The sequence below is a fragment of the Oryctolagus cuniculus genome, chromosome 15 (genome assembly GCF_964237555.1).
Source record: "Oryctolagus cuniculus chromosome 15, mOryCun1.1, whole genome shotgun sequence".
NCBI lineage: Eukaryota > Metazoa > Chordata > Mammalia > Lagomorpha > Leporidae > Oryctolagus > Oryctolagus cuniculus.
Window position 1 is genome coordinate 14,069,060 of NC_091446.1, and position 17,410 is coordinate 14,086,469.

The window sequence follows — 17,410 nt, forward strand, 5'->3', positions numbered from 1 at the left end:
TTCTGCCAGATTCTATTCATCAGATCCCAGGCCCATGGAGTGGTCAGTTTTTTGTTGCTATAACAAAATACCTGAGGCAAGCTACTTTGTCAAGAAAAGAGGCTCGTTTAGCTCGCAGTTTGAGAGGGTGGGAGTCCCAGATCAGGCAGGCCTGTAGATGTGGCCTCTGGTGAGAGTTCAGTGGTAGACGGCATTAAGAAGGGAACGCATCACCAGACAGGAAGCCAGAGCACTGGCGAAGCCAAACTTGCTCTTTCTGTGACAATCCTCTTGTAAGGACTATCTCAGGACTCTTGGGAGAGAGGACAACGCCCTCATTGATCTCCGGGTCTTCTCTCAGGCCCCACCCCTTAGCGATCCACATCATCTCTCAACATTACCAAAGTAGGGACCAACTCCATCACACGAACCCTTGGAGACATACTCGACCCATATCCAAACCGTAGCATCTCATGCAAGGGAGAATGGAGAATGTGGCCTTTATTCATGGTGGTTAATGTCCAAACAAAACATCAATGTATTAATATATACTAATTATATTGATATAACGCAGTAACTTTCACATTTTCAAAAACATGATTCACAATAAGAAATACATTTTATATGACAATCCAATATAGGCACCATCTATACATAGATATTAAAAAAGGTTTTATGAAATGACTTATCCCTGCTTTCTGTGATACTTTCTAAAATTAATTTTCAATACATTTATTTATTTGTTTGAAAGGCAGAGTTGCAGGGGGAGAAAGAGAAATACAGGGAGAGATCGATCTTCCATCCACTGGTTCACTCCCCATATGTCCACAACAGAGACAGGGCTGGTCCAGGCCCAAGATAGGAACCCAGAACTCCATCCAGGTCTCCCATGTGGGCAGCAGTGCTCCAAACACTTGGGCCATTTCTGCTGCTTTTCCAGGTGCATTAGCAGGGATCTGGATCACGAGTGGAACAGCTGGGACGCCAATCAGCACTCTATATGGGATGCCAGCATTGCAGGTGTTGGCTCAACCTGCTTTGTCACCACGCTGGCCCCCATGATGCCTTTTCATATTGTGAGTTTTATAAACTAAATGTTGTTTGTGACTCACGAATGAGCCAGGACCTGCACTTTGAAAGGAACTGCTATAGAAAAAGAGAGAGAAGACTCCTAGGGCATAGCCAGAGGTTTCCACTGTGGGGAAAGAGGAGTCAGGTCAGACCTCTCTTGCAGCACACATCATGAGACTAGTCACTGGATGGAGTAAAACAAACAAATAAATCAACCAACACAATTAATTATGAATCAACCAACTAATGAGATATCACAGAGTATAGGGGAAGTTGCTATTGACAGTTGAGAGAAAAAGTTGAAGGCTAGAGAAGACTTTACTAAGTGGTGTTCCAGAGACGGGAAGAGAAAAAATTCTTTCTTCCTTAATGTGGGTTGTACATAGCAAAAATATACACAGAACTATCCATTCCATTGATCCATTTTTACTTTAAGTCTAACATCATTCAGATCAGATCCAAATGGATCTCATTTTAATTCTTTGTCAGAGGCTTAAATTTATGAGCGATGTCAAGGGCAACCTCATCTAGTCCTTGTGATAGCGTAACTCCTGGAACTGCTAATTCACTTTTGTGCCAGATAATCTATAGAACAGATTTGTCATTCCTTCCACGGACTTCAGATTCGAAGAAAAACCTCATGTTGCATGATGTTTTTTCCTTGACAGTTTCAACTGACTTTTGTCAGATTTTTGACAGGGGAAAATGAAACCAACAACTCTCAGGACATGACACTGCATTTGTTTTCAGAGCAACAGTTTCAGAGGAGTTTGAAATGACTTCTAAATGATGTCACAATAGACACTTTAAAACAGGCCCCTAATCTACAATCACTGTTGGCTTAATTAGTCCTGATGAGGGCATCATCATTAATTGCAGCCTAATCGTGTTAGTGGGCTCCTGCGATAGCGCTTCCAGAGATCTGGGTTGTGGTAAACAGTTCATTTCCATGGCACTTATTGAACGTCGCCTGGGAAAGTGGCAGGACAAGAGCAGGGTTCCATTACAGAGCCCTCATTGTTGCCACAGGGCCTCTCATCCGCTCACCCGCACGTCCCCGGCTGCCTCGGCTGCCTCTCCTGCACCTCACTGGTGGCTGAAGCCCCAGCCCACCCCTTCAGACCTAGTGAGCATCAGTAGAAATGGGAACTTTTTGCTGTCCTAAAGGCTGCTAAGAGGCTTCTGAAGCAATGAGTCAGTGTTTTCAGCCTTGTTTTCATTCCACATCCCAAAGCTCATCCGGATCGGCATCTGTGTTTGCTGCCTCTGGAGAGAGGCTAATTACTGGACAAAGCTGGGGATTAAGCTTCCCTCTGGCCCTTACGAAGGAGCAGTCCCACTGGAATGGAGCTGAGGGCTTGTTCGGAGAGGGGCCGGGAGAAAAGGTGTTTCTTCGGGGTAGGCCTTCCCGGTCTTCCCTGGATAAAGAGGCCTGAGACTTACAGGGCTTTTAATCCCACACCTTTGGCAACCCCTAAAAAAAACCCTTGCAAGTCCCCCAAAGATAAGGACCCTTTGGCCATATATTCAGGCAATAAGACATGACAGGCACTTTATTTCATCAGGGCTACACACCTTGAATGCATTTTGTGGCATAAGGCCAAGGTACAAATGACTTCAACTCTTACGGAGAGTCTTCCACAAACGCATTAAAATCCTTGCCCTGACTTCTCAGTACTAAGAAATGAAAAATAGTTGAAAACTAAGTGGGGAGAGAGATTTCCTCAGCTAGGTTCCTAGGGGGTCAGGACCCTGATAGCTAATAAGAAACTTCCATTTTCGAATAACGTTCGACAGACATGGCGTGATCTAGTGGGCCTGGGAAAGCGCCGTGAAATCTGGGAACAGCTGCCTCTCCCTGACTGGCTGAGAGCAAGAGTCAAAGTCCAGCATCAGAGGCTGAGCTCTGGCTCAGCGAGTGGACCCTTCTTCCATGCTTCCCGTTGGAATAATGACCACTTCTCATTTTCCCTGAAAGATTACAGGGGGCCTTGTGTTTTCAAAGAAGAATTTTTTTTTATACTTTCGGGCCAATTCGGCTTTTAAAAATTTGCCTTTGAGGATGAAGGCCCCAGGGTAGTGGTAATCTGGCCCTTGTCCCAGATTCTAGATGATTAGAGAACTTCAGGTGGAAACGTTACTCTGCTTCTGGCTTTATGCCTTAAAATATGACCTAAGGCAAGCTACCATTTCCCAGAAATGAAATATGTCATATGTTACTATTAGAGTGAACCAGAAAAAGAGCATTCTATTACAATAATGGGTTTTGTTTAAAAAAATTTAAATGTCAAATCCCCAAAGGAATAAAACATATTTGATACTATTATTGGAACAGCAATACCATTAATTGCATGAAGTCCTTATACTCAGGATTGTTCCTATAGTAAGGGGATTTTATATCAACCTTTCAGTAAAATTATTGTGTCAGAGGAAAATGAGAAACAGCTTTGCTCATTTATTCATACAATCAATATGCATGTAATCAATATGTATTGGGAGTGACTATGTGTCAGTCATCGGTCTAAATGCTGAGGATGCAACAAGATGACTAGAACATCTTTTTGCCTTCAAGAAGCTCACATTCCAATTGAAGAGAGAGATGTAGCAACTCACTACGGTACAATGTCCCAACAGTTATGGTAGAGATTCCAGTGTGACCATGAAATATGCTACATGAACTGTTAATTCTGACCAAAGGGGTCCTTGCTATCCTTAGTAGCCTGTTTGAGATAAAAGCTGACTTTTAAATAAACTACCAGGAGAAAGCACATTTTAGGCATATGGAATAGAATGGGCAAAGAGGTATAATAGGAAAAAAAAATGACACATTAGGAATTGGTGAGTAGTTTTATGCAGCAACAGATGTAAGCTTCGCCGATTGTCTGATGTCAAATGATGGGCTTAGATGGACGAGTTTAAGTTAAAGCAACTTGAATGATTTTTGAGCAGTGTAATTTTACAAAATGAATGTATTTTACATGATCCGCTATAGGCCAAGTCAATGAGAGTGAGAGACGGAAAGCTGCCTGGAATGAAATTGACATTCCCACCACGACTGGTCTGTTAACTTATGAAAATACACTTTCATCAAGAAACAGACGAACATCGCTCACTTCACGTGCTTCTGGGTGGATTGAACCTAATTTTGCAGCATTAAAACCAATTTTCTGCTGAGAAAACATGTCACAGAGGATTGCATGGACCTTTAAAATTATTAATGTTTTATATTTCGATGTCACCTTTTATCCTGAAATCAGTCCTGTACACATGGGAACAGATAAGCTCCAAGGAAACAGAGATCATATTAATACAGTAAGTCACAATGCTTTTCTCTCTTCCATATTCTCAGCGCTTTCTGGCTGTATGTTTCTCTCACCTTTTGCAGTTAGTGGATACAGTTGTAAAACAGTGGGCTTTTTTCTGTTGTTGTTGTTGTTGTTTTTTTAAACTAACTCCTATGATGAGAAGTCTTGGGCTCCAGGGTGGGCCATATCATACAGTTTACAATCCTCCTGGAAGATTAGCTTTGAAGTTTTTTTTTAATATTTTAAAATTTTGTTTAGTTAAAGGTCAAACAGGCAGAGAAAGAGACAGAGACAGAGAGACAGTGAAAGACCTTCCATCCGTTGCTTTACTCTCCAGCAAATGCATGTAACAGGTCAAAGCCAGGAGCCTGGAACTCAATCCAGGTCTCCCACATGGGTGGCAGGAGCCTAACTACTTGAGCCATTAACAGGAAGCTAGAATTGGGAGCAGAGCACTCCCCGGGGATGGGGTGTCTTAACCAGTACACCAAATGCCTGCCCACAAACTCTGGATATACGCATTCCCCACTGCTCTCATCCTGAATGGATGACGCAACTGCAGTTAGCTTGTCTTCACGGATTCTTCAGCTTCCTCCAGAGAGTAACAAAATATCATCATCATTATCAGCATCTTTGTCATCATTATCCTCACAACTCTCAGAATCGCTGTTACTTGTAAAGCACCCACTTTGTACCTGTACTGTTCTATAGTCTAAGAACTCCCTATGTCTGCACACCATATTAACCAACTTCACACCAACATTGTAGGGTAATGCTGTCCACTAGAACTTTCTTTGATGCTGAAAAGATTCCATACCTATACTTCCCAATATGGTAGCCACTTGCCATACGTGGCCATTGAGCATTTCAAATGTGGTTAGCCCTATGGAGGAATTGCATTTTTCTTTTACTTGATCTTACTAACCCACTGAAAAAGCCATGTGACCGGTGACTATTATTTTGGACAACACAGCTGGTGCTTTATTATTATCAGTTTTTAAAGCCGAGCTCTGATTTCATCATCAGTAGAACTTAATAATGATAGTTCTGAAATATTCTTGTGGCTATAAACATTTTAAAAAGATATCTCATACTCTATGTTTGGGGATCTTCTAGCTCATCACTTCTCCCTGCTAAAATTTGGTTTAAAAGATTTGTGTGGGGGGCCGGTGCTGTTGTGTACCGGGTGTAGCCGCCACCTGCAGTGCCTGCATCCCATATGGGTGCTAGTTCGAGTTCTGCTGCTCCACTACTCATCCAGCTCTCTGCTATGGCCTAGGAAAGCCGTGGAAGATGGCCCAAGTCCTTGGGTCCCTGCACCCGCTTGGGAGACCTGGAAGAAGCTCCTGGCTCCAGGATTTGGATCAGCGCAGCTCTGGCCATTGTGGCCAACTGGGGAGTGAAGCAGCAGATGGAAGACCTCTCTCTCTGCCTATGCCTCTCTGTAACTTGCTTTCAAATAAATAATCTTTAAAAAAAAAAAAGATTTGTGTGGAATACATAGGGAAACTTGGAGTTATTTCTAAACAAAGGATACTTCGAAAACGTGAGGGTGCTATCTCCATTGTCACCCAACGGTCCCAAGCGGTCACTGGGCTATCTATTGAAAATTGGAATTCCAATGACTGATTTCCCAAAGGAAGACCTTCGCTTCCACTTCTAAAACTGGACCATGGAAGAGGGTTTGGGATGTCATGGAGAAACACACAATTCGTATCCACCTCTCTCCCCAGGAAAGCCATTCTGCGTTCTGTGTATGAAGATATGGGCATGAGCTTTGAGGCGAGGAAACCGATCGGAAGACTTAATGACATTTCTGGTGAGTCCACGCTGTTACGTAGACTGTTGCCACTGCTAGAGAAAGGGAACCTCAGTAGCCCTTGTTTTGGACCATCTGTCGCGAAAATGTGACATATGCTTGCTTTGTTTACTCAACAACCAAGTGTAAACCGATACACCGAACTAGAAATCCCTGCATGGTGTCAGAGAGCGAGAGAGAGGAGAGAGAGCGAGCGAGAGAGCCGGGGGAGGGCTGCCCCACGAGGGAGTCGGTCCCCGCAGACCTGCCCCCAGGAACACGTGCCCAGCGAGCGGGGAGCGCGGATGGGTGGGACGTCCCCGCGGTGCGGGGCTCGCCCCGAGGCGCAGACAGGCGTTGGCGACTGCACACAATGCGCAGCGCGCACGCCGGACGCCGCCGCAGCCAGGGGCGCGCCGGGCCGCCTCGTAGTTGAATGGAGAGCAGCCCAGCCCTCCGCCCTCCCTGCCGCTTCCCCTGGCCCTGACTACCGGAGCCTCCAACTTCCACCAAAGCCCCTGGCCTTTCAATTAACCTCCCTCGATCAAAACCAGCGCTTCTTCTCGGTCCTCCGAGGCGAACCATTGTCTGGCGTGATGGGTTTGCAGATTTGACAGCTGGGCTCACACAGACTTGGTGCAAACTCCGTTTACCCGAGAGACGAACTTGGGCATCAGCACAGATCCCAAAGACTGGCCCCCACCTCCGCGGGCTGTCCTCCGCCCGGGGTCTCCGGACCCCGTAAGACCCCCGACGCTGGGGAAGGGGAGCCAGTGTCCGGAGCGGGGCACCGGGCACCGCAGCGCCACCAAGAAGGAGCCTCCCCCTAGGCTGAGGTGAACTCTTGTGCGTGTGTTGGGATTTTTCTTTCTTTAAAAAAAGAAAAATTTACTCTTAAAACAGCCAAGATGGAGGTCAGCTTACAAATTTCCCCAAGGCAGGTCTGCTCGGGGTTAAATGCATTGGGCTGGGGTCTCCGCTTTTGTCTGGTCGCCCAAGCTCGAGCACACAGGTAGAGACTGCGCGTGAATGCGCGTGTGCGCGCGTGTCAGTGTGTAAGCGTGTGTGTGCGCGGCACGCTGGCCTGGACTAACCGGTGGGTGGCTCCGCGGTCGGCGCCCCGGCTGCCCGGGTCTGAGCGTCTCCAACGCGCCAAGTCTTGAGTCACCGCCGCGATTGACGTGGGAGAAAAACTTTGTGTTGGGAAGAAGGGTCTGGCTCGATTGCACGGAGAAAGAACCCTTGTGCAGTGTGCCCGTGTGTGTGTGTGTGTGAGAGAGAGAGAGAGAGAGAGAGAGAGAGAGAGAGAGAGAGTCAGAGTCTGGCAGCGCCCACGGCTGGCTGCACAGCGCTACGTGCTCCGCGCGCTAGCGTGCGGGTCCCGGCCCGGGTCCCGGTCCCCCCGCCGCCGAGTGAGTGCAGCTGCGGCGGCCGCGGGGGCCCCCGAGAGCGCTGGCCGAGCGCTGCGGGGCTGCGGGAGCGGGGCGGGCCAATGGTCCTCGGAACCCGCCACCCCCCGCGCCGCTTGGAATAACCACTAACATCCCTAACGGGCACCCGAGTCCGGGGCTGTGCTCGGAAGCCGTCCTGAGCTCCTGGAGATTACTGCATCTTTTTTGTCTGAGCGCAGAGAAAGTGAGCCCGGAAAGGGAAGGAGGGGGCGGGGACAGCCCCCCTCCCCGGAATAAATAAATAAATAAATAAATAAACTGGCTCGTCGCCGCAACTGGACGCGGTCCGTTGAGTCCAGGTTGGTGGCATTTGGAGAGTTTTCTCCTTTCGTCGGGCAGGGAACCCATCGCGGCCCCTCCCTCCCTTCCGCGACCTCTTCCCGTCCTGCAAACCTCCCCCAACTTTCGGGCCGCGGGAGCGCTCGCGGCGCCGGGCTGCACCTGCCCCGGCACTCGGGGGCTGCGGGTCGGCGTGCGCGCTCGGGGGCAGTGGAGTGGATGCGCCCGAGTCCCGGCCGCTGGGCGAGGACGCACGAGGCGCCGGCGCCCGGGTAGGGGCGCACGAGCCGGGTTTCGGCCGCAGCCGGGACGCAGGTTCCGGCCAGCCCTGCTTTCTCCGAAAGGAGGCGAGACCCCGGGAGGGGGGGACGGCGACGTGGGTAGCGATTGGTGGCTTGAGTGGGGAGGGCTGGCGGCAGAGCGGGCGGGCGCGAGGAGGGGGCGGCCAACTTCCCGGGAGAAGGGGCTCTCTCGGCGCCGGGGCTGGCTGGGGAGCCGCCGCCGACGCCGAGGGCTCAGACTCCAGGCAGCGGCCGCTGGGCTCGCGGCGCGCGGAAAGTAACGTTTATTTATTAATTTGCTCGCCTTCAGCCTCTGGGGTTGCACCCTAAAGACACCCCTTGGACTTTGGGGACCCTCTCCCGCTCGCTCCGGCGGTCCCCCGGAAAATACGCACATGCCCCCAGCCCCCCGGGTCCCGGGTGGGGGGTGGGTCACCCGGGGGGTCGGAAAGCCCCCAGGGCGGCGGCGGGGGAGGGTCAGGGGCGGGCGGGGGGAGGCTCCGCGCTCCGGGCTCTCGTTTCAAAGCGCGCTCTCCCTTCCAGGTTGGGTCGGACCTGAACCCCTAAAAGCGGAACCACCTCCTGCCCTCGCTCCCGCCGCCCGCAGCTGAGTCGCTGGCGGCGGTGGCGGCTGACGGAGCGGGAGTTTCCTCTCGCGCTGGATGGAGCTGAACTTTGGGTGGCCCGAGGAGCGCAACCGTCCGGGGATCGCTGCGTGCTGAGCGCCCTCGGAGAGACTCAGCGGCGGCTGGAGATATTTTTGGGGGGCGGGGACCAGCTGCGCGCCGGCACCATGTTCCTGGCGACCCTCTACTTCGCCTTGCCGCTCCTGGGTAAGTCGAGGCTGCTGCCGGCTTTCCTACCCGCGGAGTCCTCCCGAGGGTCGCTCGCGGCGGCCCCTCTAAAACTGGGGCGCGGGGACGCTGGAGGTGGAAGGAAGAAGTTTCGTTTTGGGCAAGGGGACCTTGAATCCTTGGGGTTGGGAAGCGAGGGCAGCCCGGTACTGCTTGTGGCTTTTCGTGCTTGGATTGCATTTTCCGTGCTTTTTCATGACCCAGCCTGGGAGAGGGGGGCACTAAAGGGGCGCGAGACCTCCAGCCCCGAGCCGCGCGCCCCCAGTGAGTCCCGCGGAGCCGGAGGAGGCGCGGCGGGCAGGTGGAGTGTGGGCGAGCCCTGGGCCGGGAGAGCAAACTTCGAAGGGAAAACTTTTCCCCCACCCCGAATAACGTCTCGGCGCTCCCCGCCGCGCAGCCGGCGGCTCGGGGCTGGTCCGCCCTGCGCCTAACTCGCGCTCCTCCGCCCAGCGCCCCGGGGCCGGGCCGAGCGAGCGCCGCCGCCGAGGGAGGCCGGGGTGCCTGGGCTGTCCCGGGGCGGCAGGGACCCGGGTGCGCGGTGGGCAGCGCAGGCTCCGCGGCGGACCGCTTACAGGCTGCGGGCTGAGCCTGCACCGCCCTCCTCGGCTGGCTGGGTAGGGAGTGGGATCTGGCGGCCGAGCTCCAGGGCCTGGGAAATGGACCCTTGGGTCTGAGCCGGGGGTGCTTGTGGACCTGCTCCCAGCTCCGGGAGCCCCAGAAGGCTGGCCAAGCATCCTGGCCCCGGGCACGCGCCCTCCCCTCCCGGGGCCCTGGCGCCGCCGGGGTCGCCGCCTGGCCCGCCGCACTCATTCCCTCTCCTCCACCCCGCAGACTTGCTCCTGTCCGCGGAAGTGAGCGGCGGGGACCGCCTGGACTGCGTGAAAGCCAGCGATCAGTGCCTCAAGGAGCAGAGCTGCAGCAGCAAGTACCGCACGCTGAGGCAGTGCGTGGCGGGCAAGGAGACCAACTTCAGCCTGGCGTCGGGTCTCGAGGCCAAGGACGAGTGCCGCAGCGCCATGGAGGCCCTGAAGCAGAAGTCGCTGTACAACTGCCGCTGCAAGCGGGGCATGAAGAAGGAGAAGAACTGCCTGCGCATCTACTGGAGCATGTACCAGAGCCTGCAGGGTACGCGCCCTCCGCCCCTCCCGGCCCTCCCCCAGCCCCGGCCCGCCCAGCTCAGCCTGCGCTCGCTTCTCCCCAGCTGCGGAATGAGGCCCTTTCATTGGCCTCCAGGGACAGCGGCAGCTGGTGTTTGCTGCGGTCAGGCAGCTTTGTTGGGCCAGATCCTTGGAAAACCCATGGGGGGGGGGGGCACCCCGGGAAGCCCGCTGACCTCTCTGAAGCCTAGGCAGAGCATCCAAGTAGGAACCCAGTAAAGACCCCCCTCCCCAACAAGGAACCCACAACTTTTCTCCAAGGAGGTGGGCCTGGGGCTTTGAGTGGCTTCATAGAATAATCAGGCAGAGGCTGGCCTTGAATCTTGCCTGGAGTTTCTCTGTTTCCTTCCTTCAGCCTCTTCTGACATAAGATAGGGTATAAAAGGTCCGGTGGAACCCATTCTCTCTTTAACCCCCCTCAAATGTGATCTAAGGCAGGTGTGTGAAAAACCATTCGTCATCTGAGATTAGCCCAGTCTTGAACCAGCTGGTGTGGTTCAACCTTGATTAACACAGAAGAGGCTCAGGCAGAGAAAGATCCACCTGCCACCAGGAGACAGCCCAGCAGGAGTTGTGTGGTCACACACACGCTGTGTATCCATCCCCTGATGGAGAAGCACACGTGTAGAATGCGAGGCTGACCTGTCAGCAGCCCCGCCTCCAGATCTGTCAATGAAAACCTCTTTCAGGTGGACTCTTTAGTAGCCAGGATACCTGCTTTTCAACCACAGGCCCTGCTTCGGGAGCAAACAGCAACGGGGCCTCCTTGGGTCACCTTTCTTCCATTGGCTCCTGGAGGCGAGCAGGGCTTGTGACGTCACTGGCTCTGATTTCATTCCTTTGCAAAGAGTGGGAGAGTTTTTGGCAAGATCAAGCTGGGTTGCTCTCCAATGTTTTCATGGCGCTCTGGGGAGAACAAGGACAACAAAGGCAGAGGGAACGAAAAAGACATAAGCAGAGCCAAGTAGATGAATTTGAAATCTTTGAGAGCTTCCGCATCTTTCTGTTACACAATCATAACATAATTAGAATTCAGATTCAGGAGCAGAGAACTGCCTGAACTATGTCTGTTGGTTTGGTTTTCATTTGAGCCCCGTCTTTCTGTGGTTTTTAGGAAACGATCTGCTTGAAGATTCCCCGTATGAACCAGTTAACAGCAGATTGTCAGATATATTCCGGGTGGTTCCTTTCATATCAGGTAAGCAGATTTATGCTTCCACTCTGATGCCTTTTTGCCTGCTTGAAATCCATTGGCTTGCGTTCTCTTTGGCTCTAAATAAGTAGGTAGTTGAATGGCACAGTGTTTCTGGGAAATTAGAGAGAGGATGATAATGAAGAGGCAGAATGCCTGGAGATGATTGTATGACTGAAGAGTAATTCTAAATGAAGTAATGTGGTATAGTGGTTTGGAAGGAGTTGGAGGGAGGGGACTTGGTTGCATTTTTTTTTTTCACATTAAAATATGATTGGCCAGCTCTTGCCCAGGGAGTGCCACTGCTGTCTGTAGGTGGCAAGCGTATTCTCTTCTTAATGCACACCCTGCACAGTGCCTCCCTGGAACGGGCATCTGTTCAAATGGTGCCACTCACTCTGTGAGACGCCTGCAGATAATCTTGGATTGTTGAAGAATTTCGGATGGATTCTCTCCGCTGCCTCTGATTTAAAAGATTAAGCCCTATCATTTGTTAACATTTCTCCTGTTTCTGATTTTTCCTGAGCAAGAAAGTACATTTGCAAGAGAATACGCGTCTGCCCCGGTGGCCCTTTAAACCCCGTGGTGGTGGTTTGTTCTGTTTCTCTTTGTGGTCTCCTTTGGGTTTGGAAGTGAATTTTGTTCTAGAATTAAGTTTTTCATTCCATCTGTGTTCAGACAGCTCATAAATAATGAACAAGGCCAGTGATTTCTCTTAATGACATACGGATGGTAGACTGATGTTGTCTGTTTATTTACAGTTGAGACGTTTTCTTGAGTATATATAGCTGCTACAAATTACATGTCTCTTGGTGGGTCAGTGTGGTGGTTAATGTTGAATTTGGTTCTATATGAAGATACCTTGTCACTGGTGAGAATCTTCTGGTGTTCAAAATATTTTTGTGTTTGCCCGCAGAAAAGCCACAGCGCCCAGGGAGCAGATGTGTGCCGATATCGTGGGTAGCTGCAGTATATGCCCATTCATGTACCGAATACCCACTGAGCACCTACTGTGTCCTGGCTGTTGTCGTTTGGGCAGTGAGCCAGTTACTTCCCTGCCCATGAATCTTACAAGCAGCCAGCAACTGACATTTATTAAGCCCTTATTATATGCCAGGCACTGTGTTAAGAGCTTTGCATCATTACCTTATACAATCATCATCAAGTGCTTTTTACATAATTATTATTTCCATTTTAGAGACGGCGAGATTGAGGCGTAGTGACGCTAGGAAACCAGCCCACGATCACAAAGCTCCTAAATGGGAGAATCCGAATCTAAACCCTGATTTGTTTGATCCTAGGCTCTTGTAACATCCGCCCAGTGCTACTGGGCCTGTGGTCCTCAGAACAGCAGCCTAACGTTGCCTGGGAGTTCAGTAGCCCTGCAGAAGGTCAGGCACCCTCCCAGACCTACTAGAGTCAGAACCTGCATCTCACCAGGAGCCCTGGGCAGGGACCTTGGTAGACACATGAAACTTGAGAAGTGCTCCTTTAGGTTGTTCTGTCTTTTGGTCCAGAGGAGAAGTGTGTGTGTGTGTGTTTTGGGATGAGACATAAGAGTTCAAGTTTAATATCAGAGGCATTCATATGTCATCCTGAATAATGGCCAGAACTTCCACTCCAAATCCCTGTTAATGTGTCCTGTCCCCTTGGCTCAGCCAGCAGAATGGCTGAAACAGGGGAGGTGGGTACACGCACTAGGGTGTGTGACCCTGTGGGTTTTCTGAGAGCATGTGTGCAGGAACTAGGATGGGAGATGGCCTAGGGGTGCCAGAGGTGACCTTGACCTTCCTGGTGCTTTTGAGGGGCAGAGCCTCTTGCCTGCCGCCTGCCTCTACTCCTCAGTCTTTGTTCCTGCCTGGAAGGCTGTGACCTCCAGTGGACAGTGAGAAGAGAGGAAGTGGGAAAGGAAGAAGGGCCATTTGGGTTTGAATTCCAGAATTGCTGGGAGCTGTGGGGTCTTTAACAAACTCATTTTCCCTCTGTGAGCTGCTCTTTTCCCTGTGGGTGATGGGGCGATTGGAGTAAGGAGTCTGCAGTCTCAGTGGTCTGTGATTCTGAGGGAGGACTGCGGTCCCCTCTGGAATCCCTCCTCTGTGCTCCTGTGTTGTGCTTTCAACCCTTGCATTCATCTGTGCAGTTGAAGTGAGGTCATCCTCGGACACCCCCGGTTTGCCAGAAGGTCTTTGATAAGCACTGGAAATTCTTGTGCATGGACCACATTTCACTGGTTCATTGACTGGAGGCCTCAGCTGGCTTTCTTTCCATAGCAGACGTGATCCTGAGTTTGTGGGACCTGTTCTGCCGAGAACCCAGAAGTCCTGATGAACTAACCAGAGCCAGGAAGGCCTTGTCTGGAGCTCCATTTTCCATCTCAAGGGCATTGAATTCAGGCTGCAGCACTAATGAGCTTTGACCTCTGTCAGTGGCTGTGTTCCTTAAGTGCGTATGGTAAAGCCACATGGAGCCGTGAGAGGCTTTAAGTCATCGAATGATGCACGTTATTCAGTGGGGCCTCTGTGGAATGCAGGACAGAGAAGCAGGATGACAAGTGGTGCTTTTCACGGCTTGAAACTGAGTTTCCGGAACATCTCTCTGTCTTGAAAATCTCTCTGAGGAAATCAAGACAAAGCAGGGTCTTTGCCTCTTGGAGGTGAGGGAGCAGTCAGTGTCCACATTGGGATTTTGTGGCCCACATGAAGAGTGCGTTCACCCATGCAGTCAGGGGGAGCTGAGTCCTCCCCTGAACAGGCCGCGCTTGGTGCACTTGCTCGGGCCCTCAGCCATCTTTGCCATTGCTGACTTGTTAACCAGCTGCAAGGCTCTGTTGAGGGACTCTCAGGGGTTGGGCAGGAACAAGGAAGGGAGAAATAAGGCAGCATCTAAAAGCCGTCATCCTGTTCTGAAGGGAACTCAGGGTCCAAGTGAGATGAGGACTTAGGTGGGAGGTTGGGGGACCCCTCTCGTGGAAACTTGCTAGCAAAGTGCCTGGCCTCTACTGCCCATTGAAGGACCTGGGAGGTGAGTTTCCAGTGAGTTGGCAGCAGTGTGGTTTTATTTTTTTATTTTTTGTATTTGAAAGTCAGAGTCATGGCGAGAGAGGGAGACAGAGATAGCTGATTCATTCCCCAAGTGGCCTCAATGGCCAGGCTGAACCAAGGAATGTGGAACTCCATACGGGTCTCCCCTATGGGTGCAGGGGCCCAAGCACTGGGACCATCCTCTGTTGCTTTCCCAGGTACATAAGCAGCGAGCTGGATGGGAAGTGGAGCAGGTGGGATTCAAACTGGTGCCCATCTGGGCAGCCACCTGCGAAGCCAGATTAACCCAGTATGCTTTTTAGGAATCTGGAATGTGAGGAGTGAGTGGGAATGCACAAAGGAAAAGTGTACCAGTGCAAGACCAGCAAGGGTGGAGGAGGAAGCAAAGAAGGTTGAGCAGTGTGGGCTCTAGAAGGTTCCAAGGCCAGAAGCCGCACTGTATGTTAAACATCTGCATCTCTCCAGTCACAACTCTGCTGTTTAACTTTGGTTCTGCCTCTCTTTTTTTTCTTCCCCAAAGTTCAGGCAAGAAGTAACCAGTGATCTGAAAGGCTGATGGAGCTGCTGGCAATTTTTATTTTTTTGACTCTCTGGGGGCAAGAACAAAGCAGGCAGGGATTTTGTAAGTGTAGTAGATGCCAGGAAAGCCTGAGGATGGAGAATCCAAGGGAAGACATGAGCACTTCCTGGGCAGCAGGAGACAGGGCTCCAAGGTACCAAAGTATTGATCGGGAGATTGGGTTTTGCAGAGCAGAATCAAGAGGTGCCAGGCCTCTCTCCAGTAGAATCAGACTTGATTGTATTGCACGCAGGAATCAAGGGGAGAGATTGTAGGGAGAGAACAATGTTAGAATTTGAACATACTAGGAGCTGGTGCTGTGGTATAGTAGGTTAGACCTCCACCTGCGATGCCAGCATCCCATATGGGCGCTGGTTCATGTCCTGGTTGCTCCTCTTCTGATTCAGCCCCCTGCTAATGGCCTAGGAAAGCAGCAGATGATGGCGCAAGTGCTGGGGCCCCTGTACCCATGTGGGAGACCAGGAAGAAGCTCCTGGCTCCTGGCTTTGGATTGGCCTACTTCCTAGTGGCAGTTGTGGCCATTTGAGGAGTGAACCAGTCTGTGTATGGTTGACCTCTCTGTCTGTAACTCTGCCTCTCAAATAAATAAATCGGTCTTTAAAAAAAGAATTTGAACACACCAGATCTGATCTAGTGATCTGGGGACAGATGTAGTCCCAGCCTTCTGGCATGCTCATCATCTCCCTACCAACATTCAGACCTTCCCGGAAGTTTTAGAATCTTGAGATTGATACCCAAGTAATTGCCAAAGGCTTGCTCTAGGGTGAGATGTACCTAAACTCTCTTCAGTCTGTGCAATTTTTCTGAAAGATGTGCTCAGTAATTAGTTAATGTGTCATATTTATGTTGCTACTTTTGAAAAGCTTTATGAAACACAAATCTCGGGGCCAGCTCTGTGGTGCAGCAGGTTGAGCCACCACTTCGCACTGCCAGCATCCCATAGCAGAAGGCCCTTCGAGTCCTGGCTACTCTGCTTCCGGTCCAGCTCCCTGCTAATCCACCTGGGAAAGCAGTGGACGGCAGCCCAAGTACTAGGCCTCTGCCACCCACGTGGGAGACCCAGGTGGAGTTCCAGGCTCCTGGCTTCAGCCTGGCCTACTGTAGCTGTTTGGGGAGTGCACCAGCAGATGGACAATCTCTCTCTTTCTATCCTTCTGTCACTCCGCCTTTCAGATAAATATATAAATCTTTAACAGAATAAATTTTGCCTATCGGAGAAGAGACGTATGCCATCGTGTGCTGTGTTCTCAAGTCATGATGAGTCATGGCCCCACCTCACCCTCCTTCTTGAAGCCCCCCCACCCAAGCTCCCTGAGCTGAATCATCCCCCCATATATTTCTTGCATATTATCTTTCCTTGCCTTTGCTTGGGAATCTTCTATCAGTTCTTGGAGATCAAGATCAAGTTTGACCTCTGAGTGAATTCCCCCAACGAGCACTTCTGGTCAGGACTCCCTCATGCTGCACTGGGCTGTGACCATTGATCCCAGCACATGGAGAGACCTATTTATGCATCTGTCTCCCACTGGAAAGTCAAGTGCTTGCTTGTGATGGCGCATGTCAGCTCAGCACCAGCCATGCTTCTTGTTCCCACACAGGCGTCCCATCAGCTCTGTTTAATGTCAGAGCAGAAGGGCCGGTAGGGGTGGGGTCCAACCTTCTGCTGTTACGGACGCAAAGCTCAGACAGAGGGGCAGTTTGGCCAGAGTCAGGCCAGTGTTGACCCTTCTGTCTACACGTTCTCTGGGCAAACTCGATCTGTTCCTGGGACCTCAGCTACCATTTTCACTGATGACTCAAAGCCTCTCTCCTACTCTGGCCTCTCATGGGCTTGAAACCACTGTTTCCAGCTGAGTCCTGGATGACCCCACCTGGCTGTGTCCCAGTTACCTCAAACTCAGCCTGTCCCACATGGATCTCATCATCTTTCCCCTTCTCCCTGCACCCTCTCTTCCCCAGTCTCCCGTCTTATCTATCAGCGCTCACATCTGCCGGCTCCCTACTCATCTAAGCAGGAAGCTGTGGGGTTACCCTCCCTCCCTCCCTTCCTCTGTTGGCCCCATCCCCAGGTCTGCCACAGGTAGGTGCTGTCTTCAGAATGGCTACCCTCTCTCCATTCCCTGTGTGCATCCACCGTGGCTCCCACTTGCACTTTTCATGGGCCTTCTTACTGACCTCAGCTGTGTCTTTTTCCTCCTGGTCCTACCTGGCCTTTTCATTGCCAGGTCCTGTCTTTGTACCTAGGTGGCTTCCAGGTTGACCAGTTGCTGTTCTGGCTTTATGCCCATGCTGGCACTTGAGAAAGGATGCAAGCTCTGGAGTCCACCAGCTGGGCGGTACCCAGCCCTGTTGCTCTTTGCCTTGGTCAGGTTGTTTGAACTTACTGTGCCTTGGACGTACAATAGGATGATGAAAATGCCTA

At 51.4% G+C, this 17,410-nt stretch overlaps 1 protein-coding gene across 5 annotated transcripts in view; it reads left to right on the forward strand.

Moving 5' to 3' along the window:
- Positions 1-7,712: 7,712 nt before the first annotated feature.
- GFRA1 (GDNF family receptor alpha 1) overlaps positions 7,713-17,410 on the forward strand; it is a 230,832-nt gene continuing 221,134 nt past the window's right edge. Inside the window, exons 1-4 of one of the 5 annotated variants that reach the window (XM_070057165.1) lie at positions 7,713-7,903; positions 8,708-8,997; positions 9,850-10,143; positions 11,290-11,373. In XM_070057165.1, the coding sequence (XP_069913266.1) occupies positions 8,958-8,997; positions 9,850-10,143; positions 11,290-11,373 (418 nt within the window). In that variant the 5' untranslated portion in view covers positions 7,713-7,903; positions 8,708-8,957. Of the gene's footprint in view, positions 7,904-8,011; positions 8,260-8,280; positions 8,442-8,707; positions 8,998-9,849; positions 10,144-11,289; positions 11,374-17,410 lie in introns of those variants that run through there. The other 4 variants (XM_070057166.1, XM_070057167.1, XM_051824185.2 and 1 more) reach the window with 4 other exon arrangements.